The following is a 16,692-nucleotide window of genomic DNA, read 5'->3' on the forward strand; positions in this document are numbered from 1 at the left end:
TAGACCACAGTGAGAGCTGAGCAGCAATACTTGCCCAGATGTTCCAAGGCAAACAGAAACACAAAATCCTTTCCCTTTAGAACATCTGATGGACGCTTTCTAAATTGAAGCATTCTTTTATATTCCATGGGAACACATCCAGCTACAGAGACTCAGAAGATACGTACATACGACAGTAAGACTAGTGCAAACACAGGAGTGGTGACACTGGAAGCTGTGCTGCCATCCAGAGACCTGGACAGGCTGGAGAGCTGGGGGAGGAAATGTAATGAAACAGAACAAGGGCAAGGGTAGAGTCTGGAATGTGGGCAGGAACAACCCCAGGTTCCAGTGTGAGTTGGGGAATGAGCTGTTAGAGAGCAGTGTAGGGAAAGGGAGCTGGGGGTCCTGGGGACAGCAGGGTGAGCATGAGCCAGCACTGGGCCCTTGTGGCCAGGAAGCCAATGGTACCTGGGGTGGGTTAGAAGGGGGTGGTCAGTAGGTCAGAGAGGTTCTCCTGCCCCTCTGCTCTGCCCTGGGGAGACCACCCCTGGAATATTGTGTCCAGTTGTGGCCCCTCAGCTCCAGAAGGACAGGGAACTGCTGGAGAGAGTCCAGCGCAGCCACCAAGATGCTGGAGGGAGTGGAGCATCTCCCGTGTGAGGAAAGGCTGAGGGAGCTGGGGCTCTGAGCTGGAGAAGAGGAGACTGAGGGGGGACTCATTCCTGGGGATCAATATGGAAAGGGGCAGTGTCAGGAGGATGGAGCCAGGCTCTTCTGGGTGACAACCAGTGACAGGACAAGGGGCAATGGGTGCAAACTGGAACGCAGGAGGTTCCACTGCAAGAGGAGAAGCAACTTGTTGGGGGTGAGGGTGTCAGAGCCTGGCCCAGGCTGCCCAGGGAGGCTGTGGAGTCTCCTTCTCTGCAGACATTCAAACCCGCCTGGACCCCTTCCTGTGGAACCTCAGCTGGGTGTTCCTGCTCCGGGGGGATTGCACTGGATGAGCTTTCCAGGGCCCTTCAACCCCTCACACGCTGGGATTCTGAGATTCTGTGATCCCAATTCAGCTGGGGTTTTCTGGTCCTGGCTGTAACCATGGATGCTGTTTTTAAATCAGGATGACAATTTCAGGCAGGTTGCAGTCAATGGCTTTTGAAAACTGCTTTTCCTATTAGCTCCTCAGCCCTTCCTTGGGGTGACAGCGGCTCTGCCATCCTGCTCTCGTGTCCATCGGGGGGACAACACTGAAATTCCGCTTTTATACGGAAAAATTAAATGAAAGTTTCCAATTATTAGTTAGGGGGTTAAATAAGTTCAGCTGGGTTCAAGTAGGTTTTTGCTTCCAAATCACAGGCTGTGACGGTACCTCAAAACAAGAGTCCTGTAAAAATTAACCTCTAATTCAAATTTGAAAGGATCAGAAACCAAACCAAACCATTTCTGACCCTCTGCAGGGGAACAACAGGAGCGGCTCCCGCCTCCCGCCTTTCAGTCCGATACCAACACAACCCTATGAGGTTAAGGACAATACGTAACAGACGACAAACAGGGACTGATCGGTTGGAGGCACATGTTCCTGTTACAGAAGGGGAGGACTTCAATAAGAAACCCCCTGTAATACTTTTACACGGCAGCAAGGACGCTCCGTAACCCCCGCAGCGGGTTTGGCGTTACACCAAATTAATGATATGTCTTAAATCAGCAAGAGGCAGATGACTGAGACACCCCAAGGAAACATCATCTCTCCGTGCCCTCTTCAAACCCAAAGCACCAAGTATTTTCAGTCTCTATGGACGCTGGTTCTGCTTTGCATATTATCTCCAAGAACGGGGAGTGCTGCTCTGTAATACACCAAGAACTTGGGAGCGATTTCTGAAGAAGCCCAGTGACCTTACAGAGAAGTTAAATGGACTTCAGGTCAACACGTAAAACTATAAAAGACTTCCATGGTAAGAAGTGACTGCATCACCAGCAGACGCAGGTACGGACCCTCCGCCGGCATCCCAAGAACAATAAGCAAAGCCCCACATATCAACACAGAATCACTAACAAGAGTTTCAGCTCAGCAAACACTTTAAAGATGCCCCCAAGACATCCCCGTCTCCTTTCTTCTCACTACGGTAACACACACAACCTGTCAAAAGTCAGGCTTGAATATTAATATTTAATAGAGAGGAAAAAATACTAGAGCTATGGAATAATCCTGGTTCCAAATATGATATTTCCGCTGTTATCTAAAGAGTAATTTAAACTTTGCACAGCAAATCGGACTCCGGAGCTCCACACCATCGGTGGGTACATCACGATGGGCTCCCACGGAGCTCGGGGGGCCGGAGGAACCACGGCACCGCAGGATGCGCCGCTCGCCTTATTTCAGAGCTAATGCACAACCCGGAGACCACAAGAGAAACCGTCCTGCCAAAAATGAACTAAAATAACTTCTCCTGCGTGTGTCTACTTGTGCGCGGTTTTTCTGGCGTGTGTATTTGAGAACGGCACAAAATCATTCATTAAATGTTCAATTAAATCGCCTGTTTAGGCACTCCCTCAGTGTTTGCAGTCACAGATGAGCTACGGCTTAAAGGACCCACACATTGTGTCAGCAGAAACGCTTCCAGTGAAATACCCCTTAGAATAAGCCCTAAAATGCACAAGGAACCACCTCGCACCCGATTCAGCGCACGTATTTGCAGGCACTGTAGTTAATCACCTTTGGAAAGCCCTTAAGAGCGCACAGACTCGGTGAAGACTTAATTGAAACCACTAAGTACTGAGTATTTCCCTCTTCTGGAGCTTAATCGCCCGCCTAAAGAGCCGGATCCCTTGTTTGCTCTCCTTAATCCATTTTTACTGAAGCAGACGCAGAACATCGTCCCTCGTGCTCCGTGACCTGCGCTGGGGCAGGACCTTGGACAGCAGGGGACAGGCCCGGGCTTAGCACAGCGGCTCAGCAGCCTTAGGCTGCTCCTAACTCCACCAAAGCTGGTATCAAATCCAAAGGAACCATCAGCGCCTTTGAAAAAAACTAACAATGAAGACTTAGAATATCATTGGATATTAACACGAGCTCCTGCAAATCATTCAGGTCATATTTTCCCCGTCGCATTCCACATTGCCCGTAATTCACCAATATTAAGTGTTTTTGAATTATTATGGAGCAACGATGGAATTTTATTTCTAAAATGTAACAACTGATGAGCTTGAATGATGGTACAGAACCCTCAGTTCCAAAGGACAGGGAACTGCTGGAGAGAGTCCAGCGCAGCCACCAAGATGCTGAAGGGAGTGGAGCATCTCCCGTGTGAGGAAAGGCTGAGGGAGCTGGGGCTCTGGAGCTGGACAAGAGGAGACTGAGGGGGGACTCATTCCTGGGGATCAATGTGGAAAGGGGCAGTGCCAGGAGGATGGAGCCAGGCTCTGCTGGGTGACACCCAGTGACAGGACAAGGGGCAATGGGTGCAAACTGGAACACAGGAGGTTTCACTTGAATTTGAGAAGCAACTTGTTGGGGGTGAGGGTGGCAGAGCCTGGCCCAGGCTGCCCAGGGAGGTTGTGGAGTCTCCTTCTCTGCAGACATTCAAACCCGCCTGGACCCCTTCCTGTGGAACCTCAGCTGGGTGTTCCTGCTCTGGGGGGATTGCACTGGGTGAGCTTTCCAGGGCCCTTCAACCCCCGATATTCTAGGATTTTCAGTTCCCAACAGTGCTGGTTTAACATCCAGCCCCCGGCCTGGCCATGCGAACCCGCAGCCCCGTCCAGCAGCTGTGCACTGCACTTGGGCATCCCGCACACCGCTCTGCAGCGCTGCCCCCAGCGCAGAGCCCGCCTGGGGGAAAAGGCACCAGATTGCGAGTGACCCAGTTCAGTCTCGCTGAGCAGCTCCCCCAGGGACAACCATCTGCTCTCGTCCTCATTTGTGCCATTAGTCACAGCCCGATACCAATCGCATTAACTACACCAGGACAGCATTGCTTCTGGAACTCGCCACGTAGCTCATTGAGGAACAACTGTGTTATGGTCATCTGCTCTGCAACCACCCGGGTTAGACGACGAGCACTTTGAAATCTCTTTGCAACCTGTGTGCAAATTCTCCTGGAGAAAGGGCTCAGGGCCAGACCAGCAACGTCACCGGGGGGCAGCAACGCTGAACTGGGACTGGATCAAGCCCAGAGGTCCGTTCCAACCACAGCCACACTTGATGCCTCAACATCCACGGTCGCGCTGCTGGATGAGGAATTACAACTCCAAGCAGCACACGTTAGAACTCCTTAACGCCTTACAGCGAAGCCTGTACTTGGAGAACACAGAAAAAGGAAACTAATCCCCAGTAAGAAAAGAATTAACTTAAACTGAGCTTATTTTATAATAACTATCAAATTAAACTTAGTCCCAGAGGGAATAACACGTGGATTTGTTTTATAGACCTGAAAATAATCCCCAAACCTTGCTCTTTCAACAGAGCTTTGATGCTCGCTGTCAGTTTCCGTTGCAGAGCAGGGAGCAGCAGATATTCCAGATGCCGACGTTCCCTTCCAGCATCCACTCCTCACCTTCCCTTGTACCACGCCTGTCCCACCGAGTTTGGAACTACAAAAACGCAGCAAAAGGACTGAGTGCTCTGTTAACTTTTTTCTATTTCAAAAAATATCATAATGAGTTCAATGGTGCTTTAAAATCCGATTTAAAAGTGCAGTTTCACACTGGACATTGAGTACCATGAAGAGCAGATCCCTTACAATCCCATCACACAATGTGGCACCTTGTTTGTGACTCCACGGGGGGTGACAGCAGGTCAACGATGGGATGCACAAGCACAGCCCAGATCAAACCTTCCAGTCAATGTACATCACATTCTGTTCAGATTTACCCAAAGCTACACGTGCTTTTGAATATCTAGTCACTAAATCCACTAAAATGATTTCTGATAAGCTGAACAAAACCAGCAGCCAACAATGCTGGAGAGAAAAATAGAGATCTACAGACAAGTCGGTAGATCTGAACCAAACTCAAGGGAGGAAAGTCTCTGGGAAAGGCAGCAGGTCCATAGCAAACTGTGTGTCTCGTTTTACTACGTTAGAAGAGCCAAAATAGCATTAAACAGGAGAGGTTCGACAAAGTGGTTCCACCTTGTAAGCAGCCACCACAAGATGTGCTTTTACTCTCCACAGTAATGAATAAACAATTTGCACCTGTCAACGTTTCAGATAATGGACTTCGTACCTGAGTATCTGCTGAATTCCACAGAAAACTGACAGTGAGCTCTAAAACAAGAGCTGGTTAGTGGAGCGGGGTACCAACAACCCGAGCCAGGCACGGTGCGTTACTGCCAACCAGCCCGACATTTCATTCAAAGCTCCTCTTCTGCTACCACCATGGTTAGAAATGTACTCGGAGTACACGACTTACATTAAAACCAGTTACCAACGGGTGTAATACAACATTATCAATTCAGCCGCAGCACAAAGAACCAATCAAACTCTATTTGCTTTATCAAACTATAATGCTAGAAAGGCAGCATCCTCTAACTGCTCTAAAACCTCCAGAACTGGAATGAAACGTCCCGCTCTGGTCATTTTGCCCACTCAGCGCATCTTAGGCAATGGTACTTCCATTGGAAAAACTTGTAAACCTAAAGCTGGTCCTAAGTTTGTTAATTCAGCATCAAGAGTTAATAACCCTGCAGCGAGCAGAAGTGGAATGGCCCGTCACGCTCTCCTTACCCGTGATTCCACCTCCTATTGAACTTATGGTTTATTATGAAACAGAAGGAAGCGCCCAAGGAACCCATCTGCAGGAATTGGTGCATTTTGAGGGGCAGCATACCGATTTTCTCCGGCTCGTCTGGGCCCGTCCCGGCAATGCAGCTGCTCTCGAGTCCATACGTTGGATCCACCTTCCCAGAGGCTCTTGCCGCTTCTTGGACCTTCTTCACGTGCGCTTCCACGAGCTCCAGCGGGACCTCCTCTCTCACCCGGGAAAACTCCTCTGTTGAAAACCACACAGAAAATGTCTTATTGTGAGGGGTTTGAGGCAAATTAAACGTTACAGAAACACAGAATGGTTTGGGTTGGAAAGAGCATCTCGTTCCAACCCCTGCCACGAGCAGGGGCATCTTCCAGCAGACCAGGCTGCTCCAAGCACCATCCAACCTGGAGCTGAATGTCTCCAGGGATGGGGCATCCACAGCTTCTCCAGGCAACCTGGGCCTCATCACCCCCACGGGGAAGAGTTTCTGCCTCATATGTGATCTAAATCTTCCCCTTTTCAGTTCAAAGCCATCAGTTCTGTCACTACCGGCCTTGTGATTTGCTCAGATCAACGTGCAGGTAAATCTTGTGACAAAACGAATTCTCAAATGTTCACGTTCCTTCTTCTCACGTTAGGTAGTTAATTTTCTCTCTCAAATGTGGGAGAGAAGAGCCTTTTCCAAATGACATAAAATTGCCCTTTTACCCAGAAAAATAAGGAGGAACAGTGAAAGGAACTACTTCAGCAGGCTCCTTAGAGGACACGTATAACCGGCAGATAATTTCACACAGGAAATCTGGACGTTTACGCCGTGCATTTACCCACAGGTAAACTAGTGACAGTGGTCACAGTGACACCAACCACCAGGTAGCGCTTGCACGTCACCAATGGTAAATGAGCACAAAAGGGGGACACGAGCCACCCTCAGATATTTAGCGGCCTTTAAGAGTTAGAATGGCAGTGGCACTAATGACAGAATGCAAAACGGCATATCATGGAGATTTGCTTTTACAACTTTTTACCCACCCTGAAGAAAGTCTAGAAAAGGCCGGTTTTAAGAGCAAACTAAAAGCAAATGAAGCTGTAAGGACAAAGCGAGGTTGGTGGGCGAGCCCGTACCCAAGGCAGCCTTTGCGGCGGCGGACGCCACGCGGGGATCCACCACCGAGGCCAGAAACGCCACGGTGCTCATCACCGGGTTGCCGGACTGGCTGAAGGGCACGGGCTGGTACGCCAGCGGGCCCAGCGACGCGTCCGAGTTCTCCAAGTACGGGTCCTCGATGGGGAGCCGCAGGAAATGCAGGATGCACTCGTCCTGCGTGCGGCTCCCAACGTGCTCCGACACCTTGTTCCAGTCGTCCTTGTACATCTCCAGAGCCTGCAAAGCATGAGAATCATCTTATATACACTGATCACTCTGGGGAAAAACAAAACAACACACCACACTTTATGTAAAAAGATTTGATAGCAGTTATTTTGGTGATGGAACAGTAAATTGGGATCAGACAGCTACTTAAAAGTCTTATTTTTTTTCTAGTAGCAAAATTACTCTGCGTAAGAAATATGAACATCTCACTGGGATTTAAGCTGCAGGGATCACCACACGAGTTTCACGCTGTTCCTATATCAAAAAGACTCGTCAGAAGATTGGAGATTTACTAACAGTATTTGCATAGTTAGCGCTTCCCCGTTCTGCTTCTGCATGAAAAGCTTTACAGAGAAATCGGTTGCAGATCCTCCCAAGTCTCACCAGTTCTTGTAACTCCCAGAGCTGCTCCCCCGAGGGCACTCCTGGGTCCTCTCATCTATGTCCTGACACAGCAGGCTCTTTGGGGCAGGAACGGGATTTATTTCACGCATATCTACAAACTATGATGGTGAAGTCCAGTTTTTAGATCCACTATGAAAGAGCATCAAACCGATACACCAGAGGAAAACCCATTTTGTGTCGCGAAGCCAGAAGAGATCAGTTCTCCAGCAACTGTTAACCAGTCTGATTTTTGTTGTGCAGTCAGGTTAACAAACCATTATTATTCTGCAGATAAGCCACCTGATAAAGCAAGAACTTCCAGATTAAATCACAGATTTTGTAATCCTGATTTTCAGTTGCTATTAAAGTTGGTTAAGAAAAGTCTAATATACTTTGGAAGGCACAGAAATCATCCCCCTGTCGCAGCGTAAGGGCAGAACTGGGAGCTGGGCTGTATGTCGGACATCACGACAAGGATACACCCACCACGGCCCAGTAGTCAACGTAAATGCACAAACTGAACCCGCTGGATGCTTCAGCAGTTACGAGGGACAAGTGGAAGACAGAAGCTGAACCATGAGCTTCATGTGTTCAGAGTTCCCTGATGTGGGAAGGGGTATTTCTGCAAACCAAGTTGCTATATATACGATGCTTGTACGTTCAGAAGACACTCACCTGCAGGACTACACATAAACCAGCCTTCCTCATCAACAATAAATATACTTCTTTTAAATCCAGGAGTTTCTAAACATACTGTTCTCCTCCCAGCATTTCTAGAGAATATGTGTTTTAGAGTTTTGGCAGCTAAAACATAAGCTGGGAGAATTCTTCAAGGAGGAATTGATCGACCTGAACAAGGCCCTGGGGCACGTCAGGGATGTTGAAGGTCAGCCGGGGAAAATGGAACAGCCCATGGATGGGCTACGCTGGACAGCCTGGTCCATACTGCAGGAACCAACCGTCCCTCATGGCTTATGAACCCTTCACCTCTCCGAATCGCTTTGGCTGGAACATCCTCAAGATCATCGAGTCCACCCAACCTTGCCCAAGTGTTTGAAGAAACGAGAAACTGCTGAGTTCACTGGGGAATATTTATCCAACATTCAACCTTCATTTCGCTTTCCCCAATTCTACCTCAGCGGTGTAAGTTCCGTGTCACTGTCTATCCATTTTTAATCCTGCCAGCATATTAGATCAGCTTCGCTTTTCATGGCCACGCAGGGTTTTTTCCCTCATTCTCCTTCATTGCTCGTTATTTCTCTGCCAGACGAACGGGCTCTCGCAATCGTCCTCACTAAAAATGGCTGCGAACGCGCCTCGCTATGCGCGAGCAGCGCTGTGCAGGATGCGGAGCCGCGGCCTGGAGGCTGATTCCAATGGGATGAAGTTCACCAAGGCCAAGTGCCGGGTCCTGCGCTTTGGCCACAACAACCCCTGCAGCGCTCCAGGCTGGCACAGAGTGGCTGGAGAGCAGTCAGGCAGAAAGGGACCTGGGGGGACTCATGGACAGGAAGCTCAACAGGAGCCAACAGTGTGCCCAGGTGGCCAAGAAGGCCAATGGTGTCCTGTCCTGTATCCAAACCAGCGTGGTCAGCAGGACAAGGGCAGTGATCCTTCCCCTGTGCTCTGCACTGGGGAGGCCACACCTGGAGTGTTGTGTTCAGTTCCGGGCCCCTCAGCTCAGGAAAGAGATTGAAGTGCTGGAGCGGGTCCAGAGAAGAGCAACAAGACTGGGGAAGGGACTTGAGCACAAGCCCTATGGGGAGAGGCTGAGGGAGCTGGGCTTGTTCAGTCTGGAGCAGAGGAGGCTTAGAGCTGAGCTCAGCACTCTCTAGAACGACCTGAAGGGCAGTTCTAGCCAGGGGGGATTGGGCTCTTCTCCCAGGCAGTCAGCAATAGGACAAGGGGGCATGGGCTTCAACTCTGCCAGGGGAAATTGAGGCTGGAGATTGGAAAGCAATTCTGTGCAGAGAGAGTGGTCAAGCATTGGAATGGCTGCCCAGGGAGGTGCTGGACTCACCGGCCCGGGAGGTTTGTAAACTGAGACTGGACATGGCACTGAGTGCCATGATCTGGTCAATGGACTGGAGTTGGACCAAGGCTTGGACTGGATGAGCTCTGAGGTCTCTTCCAACCCAGTCCCTTCTGGGATTCTGTGCTATGACTCTGGCAGGAAAACACTATTTCCTCCCCCCAATTTATTCAGTCAACAGGCAGAAGGACAATAATTATTTTAGATAAGAGTTATTCTCTGGAATTTCACTGCGTATATATTTGCCCAAAGCTGCCCTGAGGATTTAATTGGACTGAGCTGGCTTGTTTGAGCTGAATTACTTATGCTTGAACTGAGATACACTTTACTGATTTATTCATAGGTTAAATCCACAAAGAAGGAAGAACAAAAACATTATTAATTTAAACCCGCATTAAATAAAATCGCAGGCTCAAGACTTAAGGGCTTTCTGTTTTGTTTCTTCAAAACAAAGAAGATGTCATCTGGATTATTTCATTAGGCTACTGCTTGCTATGTGTGACCATAAGCTACAAACATAAAAAGAACTAATTTGAAATATTAATATTAGTAAGCAAAGAGTGTCAGTGTGTCAAGATATCAGCCTTGTTTCTCCATACAAGAATGCCGAGCGCCACTGGCTGTGCTTTCCCTTAGGAAATTCACTTTTCAATGGGTTTACTGACACATGTCAAGACAAAAACCCACAACAATCACGCAGTTGCAGTCTGAATGAAGCTCTTTGCAATTAACCACACACACACACAAAACTCCCCCAAAATGGAGTTGTTAAACCAGAACCGTGAATTGCAAGAACCCTGAATTATGTAAGGAAAAACAATAGAGAAAATCGACCATCTCTACATCAAGAAAATGTTCCTGGAAACAAAAGCTCGGTGGATGATCATTTCTTTATAGGAAGTGGCAGCACATCAATTATTTCAGGCCACCGAGGTTGTTCTTTGCCCGAGAGCCGTGAAAAGCGGCGCTGCTCGATGTCGGGGACGCGGAGCAGAATGCGATTCTGCCGGGTGATGCTTTCCAGCCCAGGCTCCAAGAGACCCGGCAGCGAGCACGTGGTTCAGAGCATCAGCGAAGCATCTGGGCCCAGAGCCGCGGTTCTGCCGCGCCAACAGCTCCCTGACCTCATTTCACAGCACGATGTGACCTGAGCCACCTCGTGTGTGTTTCTCATGGAGCTCCGGAAAAAGCTTAAAGAACACACCAAGTGCAGCGGCGCGGCAAAAGGAACGAGGTGATGTGGGGGATTAAATAACCAAATAAAAAACGTCCCTTAGTGGGAGGAGATGGGAAACAGACTCATCTGTTTCTTAACTATTTAAACTTCAAAGGTCAGAGGTTTCCCTCAGCGTGCTATGGCATAGCCAAGAACCTGGGAAGACTCAGATTTTCAAAATATTCACCTTAGTGGAGGTAAAGCATTGCTTATTTCACCCTGCTAGTAACTCCTGTTCAACAAAAGGACCTTTCTGAGCAGCAAGATCTGCTCTTGGGTTGATGGAACATTATTAAATATGTAATTTCTGTCTTGCAGGAGATAGAACCGAACCCTAAATAGCATGAAGTCACTCTACGACACAGATGCTACCACCATCTCTTTTTAGCAGTAACATTCTTGTAGCCATGATGGTCAAATAAAGAGACACGGTTTTGAGGGAGAGCTGTAACCTTTTACCAACTTAAAAGCCACAACCACACGGATGCTCGGCCGTTCCCCTTCTCCAGTTCCATCAATCACATCCCAAGAGTTCATTTCCCACTGCAAACCTGCTTCGCTCTTCCAGTTTCTCTGAAAGCATTGCAGTTGTCACCTAACACCACTTCAAAACAACTGAACCGCTGACATGTAGGTTTTTAAAGTGTGTAATATCCTGCATGTTTTGGTTTCCCGGCCTTTGGTTTCGCCCTCATGAACTTACTTCTAAGAGCAGCAATGTCTCTTGTTCCGTCCATTCTCGTCCAGCACTTGCACCTTTACTCTGCAAAACACAGGGGGAAAAAAGTGAAATACAGGTCTTTTTGCACAGAACCTCTTAGAAGAAAACATTAGGAAGGAAGGGAGAAGAACCTGTGATTTAATCCACTCAACGTGCACCTTTATCAATGTTCTTAGCACAGGTACCAGTCCCTGGTTCTCTCGTACAGTGGTTCAGTTCACTCACACAGACGAGCACGTTCCTGCAGTCCCCGGGGCTACAGATCCCCCTTCCAACACGGCCGGAGAACCTCCAGCTCCTCTTTTACTCCAAGTGATTTGCTCCACTCTGCTGGCTCCCAGCTACCTTTGCTTGCACATACAGCAAAGAGAAAAGAGGATTTTCCTAACTAATAAAACCCCTTGGAGTGCTGACGGCGGTCAGTCAGCTTGGCTTTCGCCAGTGAAATCAAGTCAAGAATGGAGCAGTTTACACAAATCATTCTATAATTCACACCAAAAGATAAGAGCAGCCAACACACAATGGAATAACCGAGCCCGCAGCTGCCATGCAGCCACAGAGTAATTACAGCAAGATAACTCCAAATTTAGCACTCACTTGCTCCAAGAGTTGCTGCTCCCAAATCTCTACCTTGTGCTTAACTCACAAGGTGACCTAAAAGCTACAAAACTTGGTGAAAACTCCCCACTTCCACGATTACAGACACCCAAATCGACTGTATGTCAAACACAGACCAAAGCAGCCTCGTCACCTGCTTACGAAACAACATCATCTAGAATGGATGTCTCCGAGCAAGACCACAGCCAAAGGAAAAGGGCATTTAGGATGAGCAAACCTCTCCCGTCCCAGGACTGATTTCAAACAGACCGCCAGCCCACAGCACGTTCATCAACGGGAGTCACCCGGCAGCTGATGGAGGCGGCCGCTATCAACAGCCAAAACAGCAACTGCCACACGCGTAAAGCAAACAGCGAAATCAAGCTCTGCCAACAAACCTGCTAAATCCATTGCGAGAGACGCCTGTAAACAGCACCAGAGTCCAGAACCAGGAAAAGATTCATTCATTTGGTGAATATTTATACCTCCTTAATCGAAGTGAAAAAGTCACTCCATGAAACGTGATATGGAACCAGGCTTTATAAAGAAACCCTCTTGTGGTTTGGTTTTGTTGTTTTTTAAATGGTATCAGGCGGCAGGAGGAATTAGAGGCAACAGTCACGGAGTTACTGACACCACTGCAATGGCACCTCAAAACTTGAACCATACCATAGAGCAGATTGTGCAGATCGGGCTGAAACATCCCCGCCATGGTTTTGTGACACCGTCTGTAATCGAGCCAGTTTCTAGTTCTCTCAGTCTGGCAAACCCTGCTCAGACTTGGAATGCAGGGAAAGACCCTGCTGAAAGACCTCAGATTCTGTATTTATTGAATTATTGGACAGTCTGTTGGTTCTGAACCACTCGGGTGAAATATGCAATAACAACACAAGAGTTCAGTGCCCGGGGACTGACGGTACTGAGGAGCTCGGGATAGGTACCGCTCTCTACCCTCTAACACAACCCTAAGTGTGGTTTCTTAACATCCTACATCGAGATGGAAGAGATCTAAACCGAAAATAAAGTGTAACATGTTACCCAACGTCATCTAGTGCAGGACACTTGAGGAAGAAGCCTTAATACAAGGCGCAGGGGGAAAACAATCCCAACATACTTGCCTTTGCTAAAGTCTTTTTTGAGTAAATGTCTGTGCGAAGGCCAAAGTTCTGCAGATCGGTCGGTTTCTCTTTGTTTTTCTCAGGAAAACTCAACATCTGCTGAGCAGCTGGAACCTGCGGACAAACGTTGCAAGAGAAATGAGATAGGCAGGAATTTAAAGTTATCCAAGGCTTTTAGACCAGCGTTAACCACAACAAGGACTGAATGAAGTTGAACGTGAACCTGCAGAGATGACTTTACATAACACCACCTGCACGCAATACCAGCAGGTTTATTTTGGAGGTTCCAACCACCTGGAACTCTCAACCCAGATGGATGAAAAAGGGAACATTTCAGCAAATCACGCGCAGTTCACGCTGCGGAGATGGCAGCGCGGGGCTCACCTGCGGCGTGCGGATGTGAAGCGGCATCAGCCCGGAGGGCGTATCGGCCAGGACGTTGAAGTGGGGAGTCGGGGGAGGCCCCATGGCCATGGGGCGGCTTTCGGGGTCCACCTGGTAGTTGATGAGCCCCCACTGCTCCAGGAAAGCGTGTACTCTACGAGACAACGGCACAAATTCAGACCCGAAGAACTAACGCCTCGCTGGTGCTTGACAGTGCAGGAAGAAGTTTGTGTTTCTGGATGAAAAACCAATCCTGAATCTTCTATAATCCTTCATAATCACAAATAGTGATAAATAATCACACAGTGTGAATTTTATGCAGACTTGACTGCAGTTCATGTTGCATAAAACAACAGATGACATTTTTGGTTACGGATAACGGGAATTTACATTACTAAGGACAAATGAAAAGCAAGGGCCGCACACGTGGAACCATTTGCAGATGCTGTACGCATCGTGAGGGCTGCACAAACGTCAGCCTGTGTCCCCTGGCTCTGTGTAGCTGTTCCTCACCGAACCAGCACTGCACACATTTCCAGGGCCCTGCTGTGCCTCCCAGCTCCAGGCTGGCCAGACACAAACCCCACGACACCGAGTCGCACAGCCGCAACTTCTGAATAAACTCCAGAGCTACTGAACAGCAGAACCTAAATAATCACCAGTTAAGTCCTGAACTCTGCAGGCACGGCTCAGCAAGCAGAATATTAGCAATAAAGAGCAGTATAAAATAGTGTGGTTACCATAAAGGCAGGGGAACTGCCTGCTAATTAACAGCGCGATACGATGGCTTCCACCCACACCCACGCTGTCGCACCGCAGCATTTCCATTTCCAACACAGCTCCTCTCTGTTTTCTGTTCAAGCCCAGGCCATGGCTGGAAGGCGGGTGGTTTTACCTCATGACCGCGCACACATCTCCCGTCAGGTTCCTCCTGCACGCCGTGCTGGTCAAGTACTCCTGAGGGTTTAAGCGATAGGTGTCGATCATGAAGTTGCGGTAAGCCAGGTATCTGGAAGACAATTGACAGGCACTTCACGTATGCTGATGGCTGACAAAGCTTAAAATACATGTTCCAGGATTCACCTGTGTTCCTGACAAGCAAATACCCACAGGTTAGTTTTTATAGAGGTAAGTAGAATTTATTGTCGTATACTGAATATGACCCATCTCTTCCAGATTGTTTCATTCTGGATTCTCTCTGTTTGGCTTTACTGAAATAGCAAATCACACAAACAGCTGCTGCAGCTTGGTCCCGAACCAAACACTCGCACAACAGGGCGCAGAAAACGAATTAATGGGGTCTGGTCTTCACATAGGAACAGGTGAAATGATCCTCAAACCCCTCTGCGAGCCTGCAAGGAACCAAGCCGCACACAAACCCAGACACAGTACACTGGACGGAACGCTGCTGCATCCACATGGGGGCTCTTCAATGCATAAAAAGATGAGTAGGGCAAGGTTAGAGACCAGCAAAATAGAGATGATCTCTGCAAGGCATAAGGAAGAACCCAGAGGGCAGCACAGTGCTCCGGGCTCACAAAAAGAAGAAATGGATCCCATGTTTTGGTGCACAACAGCGCAAATCAGCAGGTTTTGGGGTTCAGCCCATTGCCTGCACTGCAGAAATTCCCTCCCAGGTTTTGTCAGAAAGTTTCTGGAACCTACTAATGCTTCTTAATGCATTTAGAACAAAATAAACTATTGTAAAATCCTTGCTAGCCTTGTAGTTCAGAGGGAACAAAACCAACATGCCAAATACGAGTGCAAAGGCATGTTAAAACCGGATATTATAAGCAGGTTTCTGCCTTTGGAAAACTGAAGCCGGGGCCGTCTGGTCTGCAGCGTGCAAAGGCAGCTGGTATAAAACAATCACACCGAGACACAACAGCAGCTCCGTGCACGGGCAAGACTTGAGCACACAGGTGCTGCAAGCAAACCTTCCTGCCAAAATCTCACGTTATATATGAAGTGCCTAATTATATATGAAGCTTGCTGGAAAAAATCAGATGTTGGGCTGCTCCGTGTTGAATGGTTGGTAGGCAAGAAACAGAACGGGAGCTCCTTCCAAAGAGGACGGTTCAGAACATTTCTGGAGAGAACGGGGCTGCCGCCTGCTCCAGAATTGGCACTTCACAACGCTCCTGGTGCAGAAATTGGTTTAATACTTATTAGTTAAGGTTACGAGGTAACGTTAGCTAACGGTGCGAGGTGAAGAGAGAAGCCTAAGCTGCAAACATCCCTAGTTTCTCCTGAAGGGAGTCTGTTTTCACCAATAACACGAGCCATCAGCTACAGTTTGTCAACAGCAACAAACATAAGTCAACTAACATTTCTTTAAAACCTCTTTTAAGAGAGAAACCACCCCCAGGTACGACTGGCACAAGAACGAACCTGCGCGAGCCTTTGAAACAGGGGATTTTGTAGCTAAGCTGAGGCAAGGCGTTTCCATTCAGAAGGATGTTTCTATCTTATTTTAAAAGAAAACACAAGGCCAAGAGCACACGCTACTCCTACCATCCCTAAACGGCAACAAAAAGACATCTCGAGGATAAAACCAGGATGGGGAGCAGGTGAGTCCCTAATCTGCTGCTCTCATAGGCAAAAACCAGCAGCAGCGCATGGGTGAGAATCAGGAGACTTGATGTTCTGATGACAACTGGAAAAGGAGGCCTGGGATTACACGTGATGACCACACCAGCAGGAAATATGAAAGACAAGCCTTCTTTCACAATAATCTGTTTGCAGTCTCAGCCAACTGAGTCCTAGAAACCCCAAACCAAAACCAGACTGAATAGTAAAACTGATGGAGCAGAGTTAAGTGTCAAATATGCTCTGCATTAAACGCAGTTTGGAATCCCTATGATGCAGCTGTAGTTACCTCTGCAACTCCGACAGGCAGAGAAGTTGCAAGTGAAGACTGGAAATCATTCAGTCCAAGCTCATCTCCCAACTCAAACCAAAGCCAACGTTGAACTCTGACCACGCTGCTCAGGGCCTGGTGTTCAGCCAGGCCTGGAAACCCCAAAGGACAAACGTCCTCCTCTTCCCAAAGTCTCATCCCAGCGCTTCATCATCTTCAGAGCTACAAATCTTCCTTACGTCAAGTACAACTCGCTGTGTTCCAGTCTTGACTTGTTTTGCTCC

General features: G+C 48.3%; 1 protein-coding gene across 2 annotated transcripts in view; it reads right to left on the reverse strand.

Annotated features, from left to right (window-relative positions):
• Positions 1–16,692, reverse strand: part of SMARCC1 (SWI/SNF related BAF chromatin remodeling complex subunit C1) — a 76,470-nt gene that overhangs the window by 28,386 nt on the left and 31,392 nt on the right. For both annotated transcript variants that reach the window (XM_065830313.2, XM_071805453.1), the window contains 6 exons: positions 14,444–14,557; positions 13,549–13,702; positions 13,165–13,278; positions 11,432–11,491; positions 6,850–7,108; positions 5,806–5,967 (listed from right to left, as the gene is read on the reverse strand). In XM_065830313.2, the coding sequence (XP_065686385.1) occupies positions 5,806–5,967; positions 6,850–7,108; positions 11,432–11,491; positions 13,165–13,278; positions 13,549–13,702; positions 14,444–14,557 (863 nt within the window). The remainder of the gene's footprint in view (positions 1–5,805; positions 5,968–6,849; positions 7,109–11,431; positions 11,492–13,164; positions 13,279–13,548; positions 13,703–14,443; positions 14,558–16,692) is intronic.

This window comes from Patagioenas fasciata, chromosome 2, assembly GCF_037038585.1.
Source record: "Patagioenas fasciata isolate bPatFas1 chromosome 2, bPatFas1.hap1, whole genome shotgun sequence".
In the NCBI taxonomy this organism is placed as follows: Eukaryota; Metazoa; Chordata; class Aves; order Columbiformes; family Columbidae; genus Patagioenas; species Patagioenas fasciata.